At 40.0% G+C, this 17,399-nt stretch overlaps 1 protein-coding gene across 1 annotated transcript; it reads left to right on the top strand.

The window, feature by feature from the left end:
* The first annotated feature begins 6,582 nt into the window (after positions 1–6,582).
* On the top strand, positions 6,583–14,023 carry lrrc8da (leucine rich repeat containing 8 VRAC subunit Da). Its single transcript, XM_085377329.1, has 2 exons — positions 6,583–6,907; positions 11,288–14,023. The coding sequence occupies exon 2, from the start codon at positions 11,290–11,292 to the stop codon at positions 13,777–13,779; it is 2,490 nt and encodes an 829-aa protein (XP_085233455.1). The 5' UTR covers positions 6,583–6,907; positions 11,288–11,289; the 3' UTR covers positions 13,780–14,023.
* Positions 14,024–17,399: the final 3,376 nt, after the last annotated feature.

The following is a 17,399-nucleotide window of genomic DNA, read 5'->3' as shown; positions in this document are numbered from 1 at the left end:
TCAATAAAATTAATTTCAGTTTGAACTACTGACAAACTACAGTGACTTTCAAGCATCCTTCATTACACCGTGGGACGGTATCAATCAATCAATCAATCAATCAATCAATCAATCAATCAATCAATCAATTAATCAATCAGTCTTTATTGACAGACTTTATGGCCATAGTTAAACAAAACAAAAACAAAAACACAACACAACACAACACAACACAACATATAATCCTTAATGAAAAAAATATTTTTAAAGATATTAAACCATGATATACATAAAATACACAATTACTTAAAAGATAAGATAAGACTTTTTTGATGAAATTTTTGTGTTACCTCAGCTCAGGTTCATATATCAGAAGGAAATACAAAAATACAAATAAGTACAATCAATGAAAAAAAAGTAAGATAATACACTATACACAATGGTAGCATACACAGTATGTGATTATGGATATGGTTGGAAATATGCAAGACATAAACTATATAGCTTGACATAACTATTGTACCACTATTATTCCTAAAGAAATATTCCTAAAAGAAATCAATAAACACACAAACTCTTCACATTCAGACTGAATGAGTAACAGGAACCACTCACTGTCAGCTTTGTCACTGCTAAAATTATACTGTAATAGTATTTGCCTGAACAAAGAGTTTCCACATTGTCCATATATGTCATCATCATTCATTCATTCATTTGATCAGTAATAAAGTGACCAAGGTATTTCACCTTTTATGAACCTCAAGAGTATTGTCGGACAGTTTAAACACAAAGAAATTCAGCTGTTTATCTTGCTTGGTTCTACATGTCAAGATAGCACTTTTAACAGCATAGTACATTATATCATATAGCACACCATATTCAGTACGTGTATTAAGAAGCTACTCTAATCCAGCACTACTTGGACTAAAAACAACCAGTTCATCTGCATACGTATGATGATTCATCAATGTTTTACCTAATATACATACAGTGTTACAGGTTCTCAGCTGTATGGACAATCATTATCAACATATAAATTAAATAAAATTGGAGACAAAATCCCACCCTTTCTGACACCATTGCTAACACAAAAGGAGGCAGAAATCCTGCTTCCCCATTTAACCAGCATCTTCTTATGAGCGTACCAGTAAGACAGAATCCAATGTATCCAGGAACTCCCTGTCGCTTCAATTTATCAAAAAGTTTTTCAGGGTTCACTTGATCAAAAGCTTTAGAGGCATCAATGAAACCCATAAGGGCAGATGAAGTTTAGGCCCTATTCAAACTGAATGTTCCCTTGAGTGCATATATGCACATGTCCGTGCCATGCTTTCATTTGAAGGCAAACTGATTATCCAGGGAAGAGATGAACACACTAATGCTATCAAACATGATTTTTTCTAGCACCTTAGATAACATACTGGCTAGTGCTACTCAATTTAATAATAATAATAATAATAGATTGGATTTATATAGCGCTTTTCAAGGCACCCAAAGCACTTTACAATGCCACTATTCATTCACACACTGGTGGAGGCAAGCTACGATTGTACCTACAGCTGCCCTGGGGCAGACTGACAGAAGCGAGGCTGCCATATCGCGCCATCGGCCCCTCTGGCCAACACCAGTAGGCAGTAGGGTAAAGTGTCTTGCCCAAGGACACAACGACCAGGACAGAGAGCCCGGGGATCGAACCAGCAACCTTCCGGTTACAGATACGCTTCCCAACCCCCTGAGCCATGGTCGCTCCAATTTAACAGCTGTGTCCTTTGTAACTGCTACAAATAAAATACATAGCATTGAGTCTGGTAGTTTGCCATGAATCATAAACCTTTAATATCTAATTGTATGCAGGTTAAAGTTTCACTGTCATGTTTTTAATGTTTGTTTGTCTTTTATCTCTGACTGGAGGCACTCATATGGATCGTTTTGTGAGAAAGAAGAGTCATGGGCTCACTGTTCTTTACCAGACATGTTGGAGACAAGTGGTGATAATTGGCACTGTGCCTTTTCGTACTTGGAAGTGTTGGTGACTATGTGGTGATCTCCTTTGAATTTTTTCCTGTAAGAGAATACAGAGAGTAGGCCTACTCGAACCTTAGGGCTAATGGATCCACACGGCAGAAAAGCCCAGCAATATCAACAGTCTCCTCCTATCCCGTTATCTCTGGTTTGTGTTGAGCCAGCTAACACAAAGAAATCGTGGCTATGTTGAACTTCACTATACCCCTCACATTGTCAGATAGACCACTAAGGCAAACATTTAACTACCGGCCAAACCAGCCTATGCAACAGACACATGGTACTGCATAACCTAATAAATACAAACCTCACATTGCACCAGACTGTGACACAAATTGTGACTGTGGTTAGCCTGTGTTATAACACAAACCCATCGGTGGCTCAATGTTTGAGAAAAGTTAACTGAATCTTTCACACTTCTTTATTTAAAACAAATCTTTAAACTGCACAGTTTTTTTTTCATAAGAGGCAACAAAGGTCTGCCAGATTGCTGTCAGTTTGTCTGTGTGACTCAGTACCAGTCTGTGTAATAATTCTTTGGCATATGCAGGAAACCACAGTCGCAAAGACTCAGGTTTTGTGGTAGCAAAATAAGATAGACATCAGGATCTGAAGCAACTAAACCTGAGTGAGATAAATACAAATATAATTGTGTTTGCAACTTATATTAATGTCTGTTGCTTAAAGAAAATGCTTTCAGCTGCAGTCTGCAGCGACTGCATTTTCATTACATCAGCGCATAAGCCAGGACAGTCAGCGTGCATCAGGACAACACCAGATGGAGCTAAAAAATAAAAGCAGTGACTGAGGTGTGGAATATGCACGTGCTACGAGAGCTCGGCAATGCTTAGCATGATTACAGTTATTGATCATCATTCAGCATGATTTGGTTCAGATTTGCTTGAACAGTACCACGACTCTGAGACTGTAACTCTTTGATGAGTGTATACATCTTATATCTGCAAAGCATGGCTGATTCTGGCTCATTGAAAAAAAGCTTTTGCATGGTTATCCTACCAGTATGACTTAAAAAAGAAAAAAACAAAAGAACACTCCAATGTGTTTCAGCTGTTCAGGAAATGATACAGAGGACAGCTGTGCACTGCGAGATAATCTCATTTTTTGCTGCACAAATGATATTTGCCTGAAACATGGCCTCGTGTGATGCGTTTATAAATCTTTTAATATACAATAGCTTTATGAATATTCGAAAAATGTTATTAGTAATGATCAAAACAGAGGCAACGCAGAAACATAAAAGAAGACCAACAGGAAAATGTCTCTCTTAATGGTAATTTAGTAACAATGACAAATATAACATACATACATGTGCAGAATTCAGCGGTCTGTGAGGTTTGTGACTGTGCTGGGGTTACAAAATGCCTTTCTTACTCAAGATCCCTTTAACCTTTGAAAATATATTTCACTTTACACCTTCAAAACAGTCCAAATTGTCAGGCTTAATGTGTGGCTTTAAGTGCTCCTTCAGCCTTTTCTCCCTGTTTCACTTCCCTAAGAATGGCTTCTTGACAGCTACACTTCCACTGGGACCATTTCTGATGAGGCTTCAGAGAACATTAGATGGATCAACTGAAAACCCAGATGCAGCTCTCATGTCCTGTGTTAGATTTGTATTGTTGATTGTCATTTATGCTTAGAAATATCTACTCATATATGCTTAGAGTTTTATAATCAATGTCATGTTGGTAGAGGTTTGATCCTTAGTAGTCTGTGGAGACTCTGTGTGCCTCCCAGAGCACTCTGGCATGCACACACAACTTAAGGTCAGGAGAGAGGTTATATCTGCTCTTACTGATTTATGGTACAGAAGGACACCTACTCTGTATCTGGTTAAGTATAAGAGCCTTTTGTTTAGATGGACCGCTAGACTCCTGGCACCAGCTTTGGGGAGTCTTCACGGGGTCACATCTTGACCCCACACACACACACTTACACGACACACACAGACAAGGTATTCTTTGTCCACATGTATACCTATATGAAACGTCATATGTTAATGAACCTATGCATATTCATGTGACCGCAATAAAAGGAGTGCTACAGGGAACCTGGCTGAGAGTCTGACGGAGGTCAAGTGGGTGGAATGACACTTGGCTCCAGGCAGGTCTCCCTCATGCACGAGTAACACAAAGAACTTTGCCTACTTGTGTCTTGCTTTTGCTGTGTAGTAAATTGTCTTGAACATTCCAGCAAATAGGTTTATGCTACAAACTTATCATACTTCACTGTGCAATACCTTTTGTGCAATACTTTTGTTAATAGTCAATGGTGCAATAGACCTCAATACTTGAAATGTGCAATTCACTTGTATTTTTATTTTTATTCCTATTTATTCTATTTATCCCCTTCGTATATTTTATTTATATATGTCTCTGTATTTATATATATGTGTGTGTGTGTATATATATATATAATATTCTGTAACTGTAACTTCTGTCGGTGCTGTGCTTTTGGAAACCGAATTTCCCAGAGGAACCCACCCGAGGGATTAATAAAGTTTTATCTTATCTTATCTTATCTCCTGTGTGTTTTGAAGATTCAGCTAAAGAAATTAGAACAGATTGTAGGATTCTTGTGATGTGCCGCTAGTAACAAAGTGCCGAGAAATTGAACTTAAAATTGACACTTTGCTAAGCTGTCTGTTGTGTGTGGACACAACTCATTTCATCTCTTGAGTCATTCAGGGTCATTCTGTATGCTTTAATGATTCATAACTAAAAAAAAAAACAAGAAACGTCTGGCTCAATATTCAGTGTCTCAAGATAAAATACTGTTTCACCAAATTACTGGAATCACTGATCTTCTGTTATATTCAAATCTTTTACAATGGACCAAAAGTGCCCCCAAGCCTTTCAAATATTTTTTGTTTGTCTTTCAGTATAATCTTTGTCTTTCTAGTGAAATGTTTGCCTGACTCATGCTTTTTAATATCACTGATAGCGAAAACCCTTGAATGGGCCAGCTGTTTCTGTGCAGATTCCACTTGGAGAAATTGTTACAAATCACAGCATAATGACATAAAAATGGTAATGTGCTCAGTCTGCTTCTTTGTCTCAAACACATGCAGATGCACACAGAGTAACAACTACCTCAGGGCCTCAGAGGTTGTTATCCATCATTTTCCCGCTGCATCACCACATTATCATTCTTTATGACTGTCATATTACTACATTTTCTTCTCTAAGTATACCCAACAAATCTTTATTGATTGCATTCATCCACCAATCCCAAGCCCTCCCCCAGCACATAGCCAGCATTAGATTAGTTAGTCTAACTAACCAAAGGCTGAATTTCCCTCTCCACTTTGTGCGTGTGTGTGTTTGTGTGTGGGTGAGAGCTGTGTGTTTACAGTGCATGTGGGGGAAATTAACTGCCATAGAAACAGGTCTGTTTGTTTGTCTTTGTTGGTGCTTTGTGGCTTGAAAAGAAGCTGAATGTATGTTTATTTTTCCTACTTCTACACAGGGACCTCACCTGTATACATGCGCAGTTATTTCATATTTATTATTAATGCAAAGGCTGATGCAAGAGTGTGATGTTGTGCAGCGCATTCTTTAGAAGGAGATCCATGCTGAATAATTTATGCCACTTGTAAGCCTCACCACAGTCACCTAAACGAAAAGAGGTTTGACATGAGGGCAGTGGCCAAATTTAAACCTTATGAATGGTTATAAAGGTGGTCATGGAGTGACTGGGAGTTGTGTAACAGCACTTTGTGAGATCAGAAGGTTAAGTGAGTCCACTTTCTTTTTTCATTCACTTCTCTTTGTGCAAACACAGCCATCACAAGATGGTGTTACTTACTCTGAGTAAACATTTGGCCCCACAGTAGAAATAATACATTTGATATACTCCACTGTATGGATTCTACCTGCTTTCTACAGAGACAAAAATATGCATCACTGTAATTCTTCTACACGTGTTTAAGTCAGGAACCACTTCCTCTTTTGCGCTTCTTCTTCTTCTTCTTTTTCTTTTACACACATCATGTACTCTGAGTCGTCTTTCTTTCATGTCTTTCTTCTCCTGCCTCCTCCTGCCCCCCCCCCTCTCAGAGTACAGAAGTAGCGTGAGCACAGCTGCCAGCAGCCTTCGACCGGTTGAAACCTGTATGCATTGCTACTGAAAAGACACTTCCTCCACCCATCACCAGCCAGATCCAGAAAGAGCTGGAAATCAGGAATGAATCTGATACATAGTCACAGTAACACAGTGTACCCCTGCCTTGTGTGTGTGTGTTTAAATTATCTTTTTACTGTAACTTAAGTGAAAGTGTACACTATTTGTAGAAAATACCACTTTTATGTTTCTCCTACCGAGTTGACGTTTAATTAAGACCAGCTATAAAAACATTCCACGCGACCCCTGTCGTGGTACTACTTGCACGGCCGTAACGCGGACTCGTACGGGCAGTGCTGCGGCCGGCCGTTGACCGTCTGTGACTTTTCCGGTTTTCCCCACCGCCACAGTGAACGCAGCACCAGGAGACGAACTGGTGGGTGGAGCATTCGGGAAGTTGCCGTGAACGCTATCCTCCAATCAGAAGCGCCCATCGCACGCGCAACAGCGGTTCGCGCAGCTCCATGTTGGATCAGTCGTTTTTTCTTAGAAATGTGGTGACCCGGAGGTGAGGCTGCGCTTACTGTCTAGTAACAAACGGACGGCCCCGGGCAGTCAGGCGGATTCAGGTATGAGGGCTACCCGCCGACAGACCGCAGGGCTGCAAACGAATGTTTTCTGGAGGTTTGCGTGAGCGAGCAGCGTCATCCCTTTGCTTTGAAACGGGGCCGAGAAATTAGGTTAAAGACGCACCTGGAGAGGGGAGCGAAAAGTGGCATGCGGGGTGAAGAAGAAGTAATTGGATTGAGATAACGCCTCGCTGGCAGTAAGTATATTTTCTTCTCGTTATCTTTTCAACACATTACTAAAGGGATAAAAATAAATCGCTTTAATAACCCGCAACCTGTTGTTTATTGACTAACGGAGATAAGAGGCTGATGAATGTTTAACGCGGGGACACGTGCTGCTTCTCTTTTCTCACGCGTCTGGGTGAATCACCTGATCCCGCACAGCGGGCAAAAAAAGAAAGGAAATGGAAAGAACCATCGCGTGCGCCAAAAAAAATCAGCAGTTTCGTCAGACTGTGGCAGAGATGACTGGTGTCCCATGTGGGTGCGCAGGTCTCCACGAGTTAAATACATCGTGGTGCCTGGAGCTGGTGTTGTAACTTCAGGTATGACCTAAAGTTCAGTCTGGCCATCTTTAAACTTCTGCTCAGTCCTCAATGAACTTGACTTGGAGCAAAGCGGCTGCTGTCACGTGGTGAAAGTCGTAATTCACCCTGAACCGAGTAGCGTTATTCCTCTACGAGTTTAATCAGGAAACTATCGCCAACGCTAGCCCGTCCTTGATGCCAGGGCCGCCTATAATAACCGAGGGCCCCACCCTTTCCTGGGGGCCCCACATTCTCTCACGCAACGCCTCCCCCCTCTCTAATCTGTTTGGATCTGTTACTTCGCCCATGTGTGAATGTGTGTGTGCATGGGTGGATGACTGGTTGTGTAAAGGGCTTTGGGATCCTTAGGGACTAGTAAAGCGCTATACAAATACAGGCCATTTATCATATGCAAAAGACTGGGGGAGGGCTGATAATGCAAGCTCCTTCTAGCTTTGCCACAGTTTGATAAAGATTACTCGCTCCGCTTTGCAAGGATATAGAATAGAATAGCCCTTTATTGCCACTGTACATGTACAATGAAATTATGGGTGCTCCATGCCAACTGTACAGAACTAAAACATAAATAGTAAAACAGCAGGAACAAATGACACACAGAAGAAATGTATACAATCAAGAGGAATGTATACAAAACAAAAGAGACATATAATAGAAATAAATATAACTATATATTATCTATAGGCTATCACAGTTGCCACTAACAACAATTAATGGTGATTCCTGATGACTTCACAGTGGTGTACTAAGAAGCAACATTTCGCATCATATGCTGAGTTTAAAGTCAGAGATTTCTGAATACCTGTTCAATCAATACAAGTAATTTCACGAATTCCACGTGTACTTTTTTAGGCTGATGTAAGTAACCTGTAATGGTCCAGTTAAAGTTTTAAAGCTCTAAAGTGCATCCGGCATGTTGGAATTAAACATCAGCCCTAAGGGTGTACTCAGTTAAAATAATAAGCTTCAATTAAAAGTTTTATTTTACGGCTCTGTGACACAAAACTCAAGATTTTTCTGCAGTGTAAATCTCTTTGTTTGCAACAGCTTTGCATTTTACTGCTGTTTTTATACTATTTGCAGATTTTTAATCACCATTTTTGCTCATTACACGTTAATGTCTCTGATTGGAGTAGGTTGCACTCACAGGGATCATTTTGTGCGGAAGAAGAGTCATATGATAAAAAAATGCCCACTTTTTGTGAGTGTGCAAAGAGCCTGAAGCAGAAAGCCCGGCTCACAGAAAAAACGGAGATAACCATCATCATGATACCCTTTCTTTCTGACTGGGATTTGCATTTTAGATTTTGTCCAGCAAACTAACACAAAGAAAGCCTAGTTGTGTTGAACTTCTTTTATAGTACACTGCTGTTTTATTTACAGCCACAGATTTCCCAAACATATGTCTTAGGTAAAATATATGGTTAATAATGTGGCACTATGACACAACACCATTCTAATAATGACTAGACAGCCAAGCTATTAGTGTGACCGCATCTAATAGTGCTAAGTCATAGTGGTAGCTATAACAAAATGCGACCTCTCATTCAGTATTTCTTTCTATGTTCATTCATTTCTATGTTAAATCCATGCAGTATGTTAAAACAATTGGATATCATAGTTTAAAAAAAATTAAACAGCATTTTCTTTATGGGCACACAGTAAAACGTAGAACCAGCAATCCGGTGTGATCAATGGATGCATTAGGCCACACCAAAACTACATGCACAATCCTTCGTGCAAACATTTGACTGTCAATTTTGTGTTCTTACTGTGGAAACTGAGGGAAAAACACGTTAACAGTAATGACGTCTGAGATGGTCATTCATGTATGTGACTGTACCAAATGCTGTATATGCTGAATAGAACTAAAAGCTGAGTGAGTAATGGTCAAGGGATTACCTCGTGGCCGATACACAGACAAGCTGTTAGCCTTAGTTAAAACATCCTGTAACATGTAAGGCTGTCACGCTAAGTGAATTTTTAAATTGCAAATGACTATTCGTACCTCTAAGGAAAGACTTGTATATATCTGAAGGATGTTGAAACATTCAAAGCAGATTAACTGCTGATTTGAATGCAGATCATATTATGATGTTTTAGTGTGTTTTCCAAACTATGTAAAAAGTGCAACATTCACTAAGTAAGAGAACAATTTTCAATGCATCACTAAAGGAAATGCACATCTGCCAAAGGTCTTAGTGAGTAAGAACACTGGTGGATTTGGGGCTTCATCAAAGGACTCTGTTCCAAAAACAGCATGTTGTAATATGTCTGGATTTAGCACAGTTTTGGCCTGGTGCTTAAACACTATGAAAAGGAAGTGAGAGTTCAATGTAGTTCACACCATGATAAAATGATAGGGCACTTTAATACTTGTAGTCACTGATTCATGGCTCATGTAGCGGGAGGATAAATGTGTTACTCCAGCAGACTTAGCTGAATGCATGAAATCAGTCTCCAGTTTGGTAACTTGCTATGGATTTAGATTTGTTTTATATGGAGGAGGCCATGATGGAAACAAATTAAATGCTGGGACTTTATCTCCCTTCCGGTCTTTTTTTTTTTTTTTTTTTATATATATACCTGTTGTTTATTTTTCTCCTTATAGGGGCAAACATATGTTGCTCAAGCTTTTCTACAACTTTGTGCATTCCCTCAGGAATTTTCTGACATTTGAGAATCCTTATATTTATGCTAATATTATTATTTCTTATATTGAGACAGTGATTGTTATCATCTCACTGATAAATTCAAAAACTGGAGTGAAAAAGTAGCTGAGCATGTATAGGAGGAATCAACAGTATTGAACAGGCCAATCACAATAGTTACGGCGTAGGTTTTAGATTTCCTGTTGAAGCATAAATCCACATCAACTTTGTCCTCTAAACAAAATGTGTCAAGTTATTTTGGAAGGGTTTTTTTTTTTGTTTTGTTTTCTTACTCGGGCTGCTCATGACAAGAACTGAAAGAGGACTTAAAATATCTCCAAGATGTCCAGCTGGCCCTGTGCAGTTGTTATGTCCATGAGTTCCCAGCAAAATGTCAGATTTTACAAGCATGGGATATCATACCAACATACCGTTTGAAATACTAATATTAAAGTAGTTGGACAGAGTCATCTGTTCTTGCAAAAGGACACAGGGCATAAGTACCACAATATCCTGCACTCGTGTCATAATTTCCTGTTGCATGTTTAACCCTTTTTCTATTAGTATCTGATCGCCACGGTTCGCTAGTTTTCAGGGTTTTCTAGTTGGCCATAGTACCTGGTACCAAGTGCTAAAATAGTACCTACTTGGCCACCGGTTCTAAGCGATCCAAGTAGGTACTAAAATGTGACATCGTCAGACTGCATGTTAGCGACTGGCTGGTCAGTGGTGTCACTCAATGAGTCATGAGAGTTTCTTTCTCATGAAAATCAAAACTGCCACACGAAAAGCCACAAACTGAGCAGTAGCTATATCATCGCTTCGACGGTCATCTTTGTTGTAGCCTTCGTGTCACATGCTTATGTCAAGGGATGCACGGATGGGTTGCTGTAACAATGACCACGCACATTATGTGGTACTCGATTGTAATAGAAAACCAGTTGAGTTTTGGCGAGCTGATCTGAGTAGGTTTTAATGGAAAAGGTCCTTTTGTTGGACCACAGTGTTTACAAAGGCTATAGTTAAATGCATCTCATAGCACTGCTGCACCTCAGTGATCATATCAAAATGTGTCTTTGTGGTGGTATAAACTTTGTGTTGGTTTAAGCTAAAAGTCCCGAGACACGTCTGGTTTAAATAGGGTTACAGGTCTGTAGGTTTTATAAATATTCAAATATCATGTTTTATGCGACAGGCATGGTGCACACCCCAAATACAATCAGCTTTCATTAACGATCATGATGAGGATGAACTAGAAAAGTAACTGACCAATTTATAAATAATCAGAATTAATCAGTTAATTGTTTTGTTCAAGTTTAGTGCCAAAAAAACCATAAAATAAATAGTATAAGTAAAATTGAGTTTTGTCTCTTTGTTCCAGCGATGTTCACTCTCACTGAGATTGCATCCCTGAACGACATCCAGCCAACATACCGCATCTTAAAGCCATGGTGGGACGTCTTCATGGACTACCTGGGTCTGATCATGCTCATGCTGGCCGTATTTGCAATGACCATGCAGATCACCAAGGACCAAGTAGCTTGCCTTCCATGTATAGATAATGCAGAGGAAGCCTCAGGAACAAGCTCGTTGCCCCAGCAGAGACCTGAGGATGTAACCTCATCCACCAGAGCCCCTGTAGGAACAACCATCCCACCGGTCACTAAGGACCTAACGGATGAAGCGGTCAGTAAGATTACTGCATTACAAGCCCCTCCAACAGGGGTCAAAACAAACCTGGACTTTCAACAGTATGTCTTTATCAACCAAAAGTGTTACCATGATGCCTTGCCCTGGTATTCCAAATACTTTCCATACCTCACCCTCATCCACACCCTCATTCTCATGGTCAGTAGCAACTTCTGGTTCAAGTACCCCAAAACAAGTTCGAAGATTGAGCATTTTGTTTCTATTCTGGGACGGTGTTTTGAATCTCCTTGGACAACAAAGGCTTTGTCTGAAACTGCTTGCGAGGACTCGGAGGAAAACAAACAGAGGCTGACCGGCACCTCTTCTGCACCAAAGCAGGTGTCTATAGAGGGGAACGATGACAGCACAAATGTGAGCCCATCCACACCCATGCTTGGGGTGAAATTTTCTGCAGATAAGCCTATTGCGGAGGTCCCAAGTAGCATGACGATCTTGGATAAAAAAGATGGGGAGCAGGCCAAAGCTCTTTTTGAGAAGGTGAGAAAATTCAGAGCCCATGTGGAGGACAGCGATTTTATCTACAAGCTTTATGTAGCACAGACCATTGTCAAATCTGTGAAGTTTATTTTGATATTGTGCTACACTTCAACCTTTTTAGCCGAAATAAAATTCACACATGAATGTAAGCCTGATATAAAACATTTAACAGGATATACAAAGTTCTTTTGTACACACAACATGGCTTTCATGCTGAGCAAACTGCTCGTCACCTATGTGGCATTGATAATGATCTATGGGATGACATGCTTGTACTCTCTCTTCTGGGTGTTCCGGCGACCCCTGAAAGAGTATTCGTTTGAGAAGGTCAGGGAAGAGAGCAGCTTTAGTGACATTCCTGATGTCAAAAATGACTTTGCATTCCTTTTACACATGATTGACCAGTATGACCAACTTTACTCCAAGCGCTTTGGCGTTTTTCTGTCTGAGGTCAGTGAAAATAAGCTAAGGGAGATCAGCCTCAACCACGAGTGGACTTTTGAAAAATTAAAGCAGCTTGTCACGCGTAATGCACAGGACAAGCAGGAGCTGCACCTCTTCATGCTCTCTGGACTCCCAAATGCAGTGTTTGACCTCACAGATTTGGAAGTGCTCAGACTGGAGCTGATTCCTGACGTGAGGTTCACTGCAAAGGTCTCCCAGATGACCAGCTTGCAAGAGCTGCATCTTTGCAACTCTCCGGCCAAAGTTGAGCAGACGGGCTTTGCTTTCCTCCGTGACCATCTCCGCTGCCTTCATGTCAAGTTCACCGACGTTGCCGAGATCCCGGCTTGGGTTTATTTGCTTAGGAACTTGAGGGAGCTTAACCTAATTGGCAACCTGAGCTCAGAGAACAACAAAATGATTTGCCTGGAGTCCATGCGAGATTTGAGGCATTTAAAGACGCTATGCCTGAAGAGCAACCTCACAAAAATCCCCACAAACATAACAGAACTTTCTCCGCATCTGATTCGGTTAATGGTTCACAATGATGGTACAAAATTGCTGGTCCTAAACAGTTTGAAAAAGATGACAAATCTGATTGAAGTGGAGCTGCACAACTGTGAACTTGATAGGATTCCCCATGCCATTTTCAGCTTAACCAATTTACAAGAACTTGACCTGAAATCCAACAATATTCGAACCATAGAGGAGATCATCAGCTTCCAGCACCTCAAGAGGCTGACGTGCCTTAAACTGTGGCACAACAAAATAATCACCATTCCAGCCACCATCGGCCACATCAAGTCTCTGGAGGCTCTCTACCTCTCTCACAATAAACTGGAGACCCTCCCTGCTGCCCTGTTCACTCTGCCCAAACTGCGACACTTGGAGGTGGGCCACAACTCCATCTCGGTGCTTCCTCCAGATGTGGGTCTCCTCCACAACCTCCAGCACTTGGCCATCAACTCCAACAAGCTGGAGGGGCTGCCCAAGCCTCTGTTCAGATGCACCAAGCTTAAGGTGCTGTGTCTGGGGCACAATGCGCTCACGATGCTGCCAGAGGCTGTGGGTCAGCTAGTCCAGCTCACTCAGCTGGAGCTCAAAGGAAACTGTCTGGACAGAGTGCCTGCCCAGTTAGGAAATTGCCGCCTGCTGCGCAGAAACTGCCTAATCGTGGAGGACCATCTTTTTGACACACTGCCCGTGGACGCTAAAGAAAGTATCAGCCGAGAAACCTTTTAGCACAAAAGCCACCTAAAAAGACGGATGGCTTCAACCATTATTTTTGTATTGTATTATCCATGCATTTCTTGATTAGTATTTTTAGGCTGTCTTAGTTGCTTCTGTTTAAATACAGCATAAGAAAACAGAGCTTTTGTTATTGCGAAGTATGTATCTAATGCAACATTGTTATTATGCTTTTTTGATAGCTTTGAGATATTAAAAATCCAGCTTCTTTGTATATTATTCTATAGACCAAAACCATTTCAGTGGCACATTATATACATTTGTCATTATTGTTTTAGGTACTCAGGTATAAATGTAACCATTGGGAACAATCTTTTTGCCTTAACTGCTGCTATTTGTTTGTTTTGTTTTTTTACAGTGAGGGCTTTCACAAACAACAGGACAAAAATTAATAATTTATGATTTCTTGTCAGATTTCTTTCTTTTTGTGTTGAAACTATCAAGGTACTTTTTAACTTGTTGAAATCAAGTAACCAGTGTATTTTTTTTTTTCTTCATACCTATGTAGCCGAAAGAATTTGAGTTGTAAACTCAGGTGGAGACCAGAAATGAACTTTTACCCCACTGTAGTAAAGATTGTATATGAAAGCCTCCAGTAATTCATTTGCACATTGAAACCCTAATGATGTAAAGATTGGTGAATGTCCTGCTGAGAGAACTAATAAAAGGGAAATCGGTTGACTAGCTTTTGAAACCATGTTTTGAAGTGTGATTTGAATCTGTTGTGTTGAGCTACTGGTCCCACATGTCACAATCATGTAAAGATGATGACATCTGCCTTCATTCTTGTCAATGTACTTCTGTGTAGGCCTGATATACGTGTTCTTCAGAGCTGCTGTACCACCTTGATGAGCCTCTGCTCAAAGTTCACATTTTTATTGTACAATAAAACAACAGTCCAGATTAACGTCTAATGATTATCGATCGCCTTCAGGTTCATGACACTTGCTGCTGTCCTGCAGTGAAATCTGTAAGTTTGGAGATTATTCTTTTAAATATGTAAGGTGGATTAACAACATTTTAAAACTGTATCATTGGAAAATGAACAGATTTTCTTTCAAAATTGACTTTTTTTCCCCACACTTGTTTCCACTTTCATTGTTCTATTCTTGGACTTGAGTCACAGTTCAAAATGATCCTTACACTGGGCCTTGGTACAACCCCCTGACTTCAGCCTATAAAACCATCGTCAAACTTTGTTCTAACTGGTTTTAAATAGAAGCTTCAATCAGCAGTCAGTCTGGGAGTGTTTTCTTAGCCGACCATGAATTGTGTAGCAGAAATCAAGACTCGTCAGAACAGGAAATGTTTTTCCAATTTTCTTTTGTGTGTAAATTGTGTGTAGACTCTGTTTTCTGTTCTTAGGTAAAAGGAGTGGCACTTAGTGTTAAGTTCTGCTGGTGTAACCCATCTCTTTCACAGATGTGCCTTGAAGGTTGCTCTACTGCATACCTCGGTTGTAACGCTTGACTTCATGTCAGCTCATTCTCCTCCATCCTCTGGCACCAATAACCGTGCCACGATCAAAGTCCCCTATCTTCCCCATTCGGTTTGCTTAACCATGTCTACATGAATATACCACAGATGTACCTATTTAAAAACAGTATATACTTATAATTTTAAAAATAAATAGAATTTTAATACACTTCAAGTTTGTCACTGGCTTAAGTGTTATATTGACACTAAACATGCTTCTTATTGAATATGGTGTTGTTTGATCATCCCTGTTTTTTTTTTTAACCCCCTGGCATAAGTTTTTCACACTAACAAAGCTCCAAAAAAAACTTCCCAAAAAATACAAGCTAATGGCAAACTCAAGTGTTTGTGTTTAATCCAACAAACCAGTAGGGAGATAAACCTTTTAAGAACAGTCTATGATTTATTTGAAGTTAATTTGGATTTTCTTTCTGACCTGGCTCACACTTGTTTCTGTTTCTCGTTGGATTTGCAGCAAAAAAGATCATGGCTGCAAACCTCCTGATTCTAATGGAGCTGTCCTGTATGAAGTACATCAGTTTCCTCTCACAGTTATTTCAGGTTAATTAGTGATTCTAAAATGGTACTCGTAGATGTGAGTGGTTGTCTGCCTCTCTGTGTTAGCCTTGTGAAGATGGACAGTCTGCCCACTGTTTACCCATCTCTCACCCTGTGACAGTCCCCACAGCCCTGAAAGCAGTTAAGAAAATGAGCACAGGGACAGCAGAAAATATACAGGAAGAACCAAAAATATTAAGGGTGGCTCGTTCTCAGTAAGTACTTCATTCCAGCATTTTATTATACCCTTGTTTGTTTCACTCTACATTTTTCCTCCTGGAAAAACAGTTTTTTCCCCCTCCACCCTTTTCTGCTTCCTGTCTGCAGCAGAAACTCAAGAAAGATTTAAAACGTCCCTTAAGGGCTTGAGTACAAAGGTCCCAGAGTCACGGCTCTTTTGTTAATGTTGCCAAGAGACAACTGACAATGTTACATTGACCTCAGCAGTTCCCAAGTAATGGTATGATCCCAGTGTACTCTCCAGTGAAGTTAACTGAGTTCAAATAATGTGTTTTTAGTCATCCGATGTCTAAAAGTTAATGACTGATAAAGTAAATGTCTTGAGTTCCTCCATATCGTCATGCACGAGATATTTTCTGAAATGTGAATCCTATCAGACCGTTGAGAAGCAGGGGCTAGATTTGGTGCTGCACTGCAGACAAGTAACAATGTGTTTGATTCCTCCAAAGGAAGAACAATAACAGCACTGTTTCTAGGTAGGTCTTGACCAGATTTTTCTGAGAATTATGAGAACACACCTGTCCTTGAGATATCCTCCTCTGGCACTAAACATGCCCGCATGTAGTGTCATGTTTCTGTCTGCCTGTGCTGACACACATTCATTCTTAAACAAATTCTTTCAGATTTCACACTGCTGTCTGTTTAATCCCCTGTTCTTATCTGTAAGTTTTTCTTAACTTATAAACACTCAAAGAATTCAACATTGTGCATTCATCTATATATAATTAGATGAGCAAGCAGTCTACAAGACCCTACTGAGGTCCTGCTTGTTTTAATAGACTTAAACACAGTTAATACTGGAACATTTTTAAACTAATCAAAAAAGGAGATTTTTTTTTAAAGCTGTGTTTGACAAATGACAAAAAATTAATATGCACAGAGAACGTGTTATCTTCAGTAGGCTATCTGTTCAGTATAAGACGTGCGACACTGAAACATCTGAATGTAGTTGTACTTCTTTATAGAGTTAAAAATAAATTGAATTCAAATTGATATCTTCTTTGGGGAGCATTTTGAATTTCTGGTGACTGTAAAGACAATTTCAGTACAGTAAAATCATTGTCTCGCTGGAAGCAGTTGTCAGACAATGGGTACACTGTGTTCATAAAGGGACAGAGATGAATTAGCAACAATACCCAGGTGGATTGTAGCATTTAAATAGTCCTTAGTTGGTAATAAGGGGTCCAAAGTGTGCCAAGAAGATTTCCCCACATTTTCTTTTTACGTTTGTTAGCCGCTTGGCTGTGATAGTAAACAGTAGACACTGATGTAGCTTACTGAATCTTTTGGACTGTGTTCAGCACAATATTAATTAGTCATTGTCAGTTGCTGATTTGTCC

The sequence above is a fragment of the Diplotaxodon limnothrissa genome, linkage group LG18 (genome assembly GCF_057381915.1).
Source record: "Diplotaxodon limnothrissa isolate DT_005_m linkage group LG18, D_limnothrissa_male_GT1.1, whole genome shotgun sequence".
In the NCBI taxonomy this organism is placed as follows: Eukaryota; Metazoa; Chordata; class Actinopteri; order Cichliformes; family Cichlidae; genus Diplotaxodon; species Diplotaxodon limnothrissa.
The sequence above is the reverse complement of the archived record's forward strand: the minus strand, read 5'-3'. Positions and strand labels throughout refer to the sequence as shown.

Bases quoted from the DNA above. Each gene is read 5' to 3' on its own strand.
- lrrc8da (XM_085377329.1), top strand. From the start codon at position 11,290: ATGTTCACTCTCACTGAGATTGCATCCCTGAACGACATCCAGCCAACA.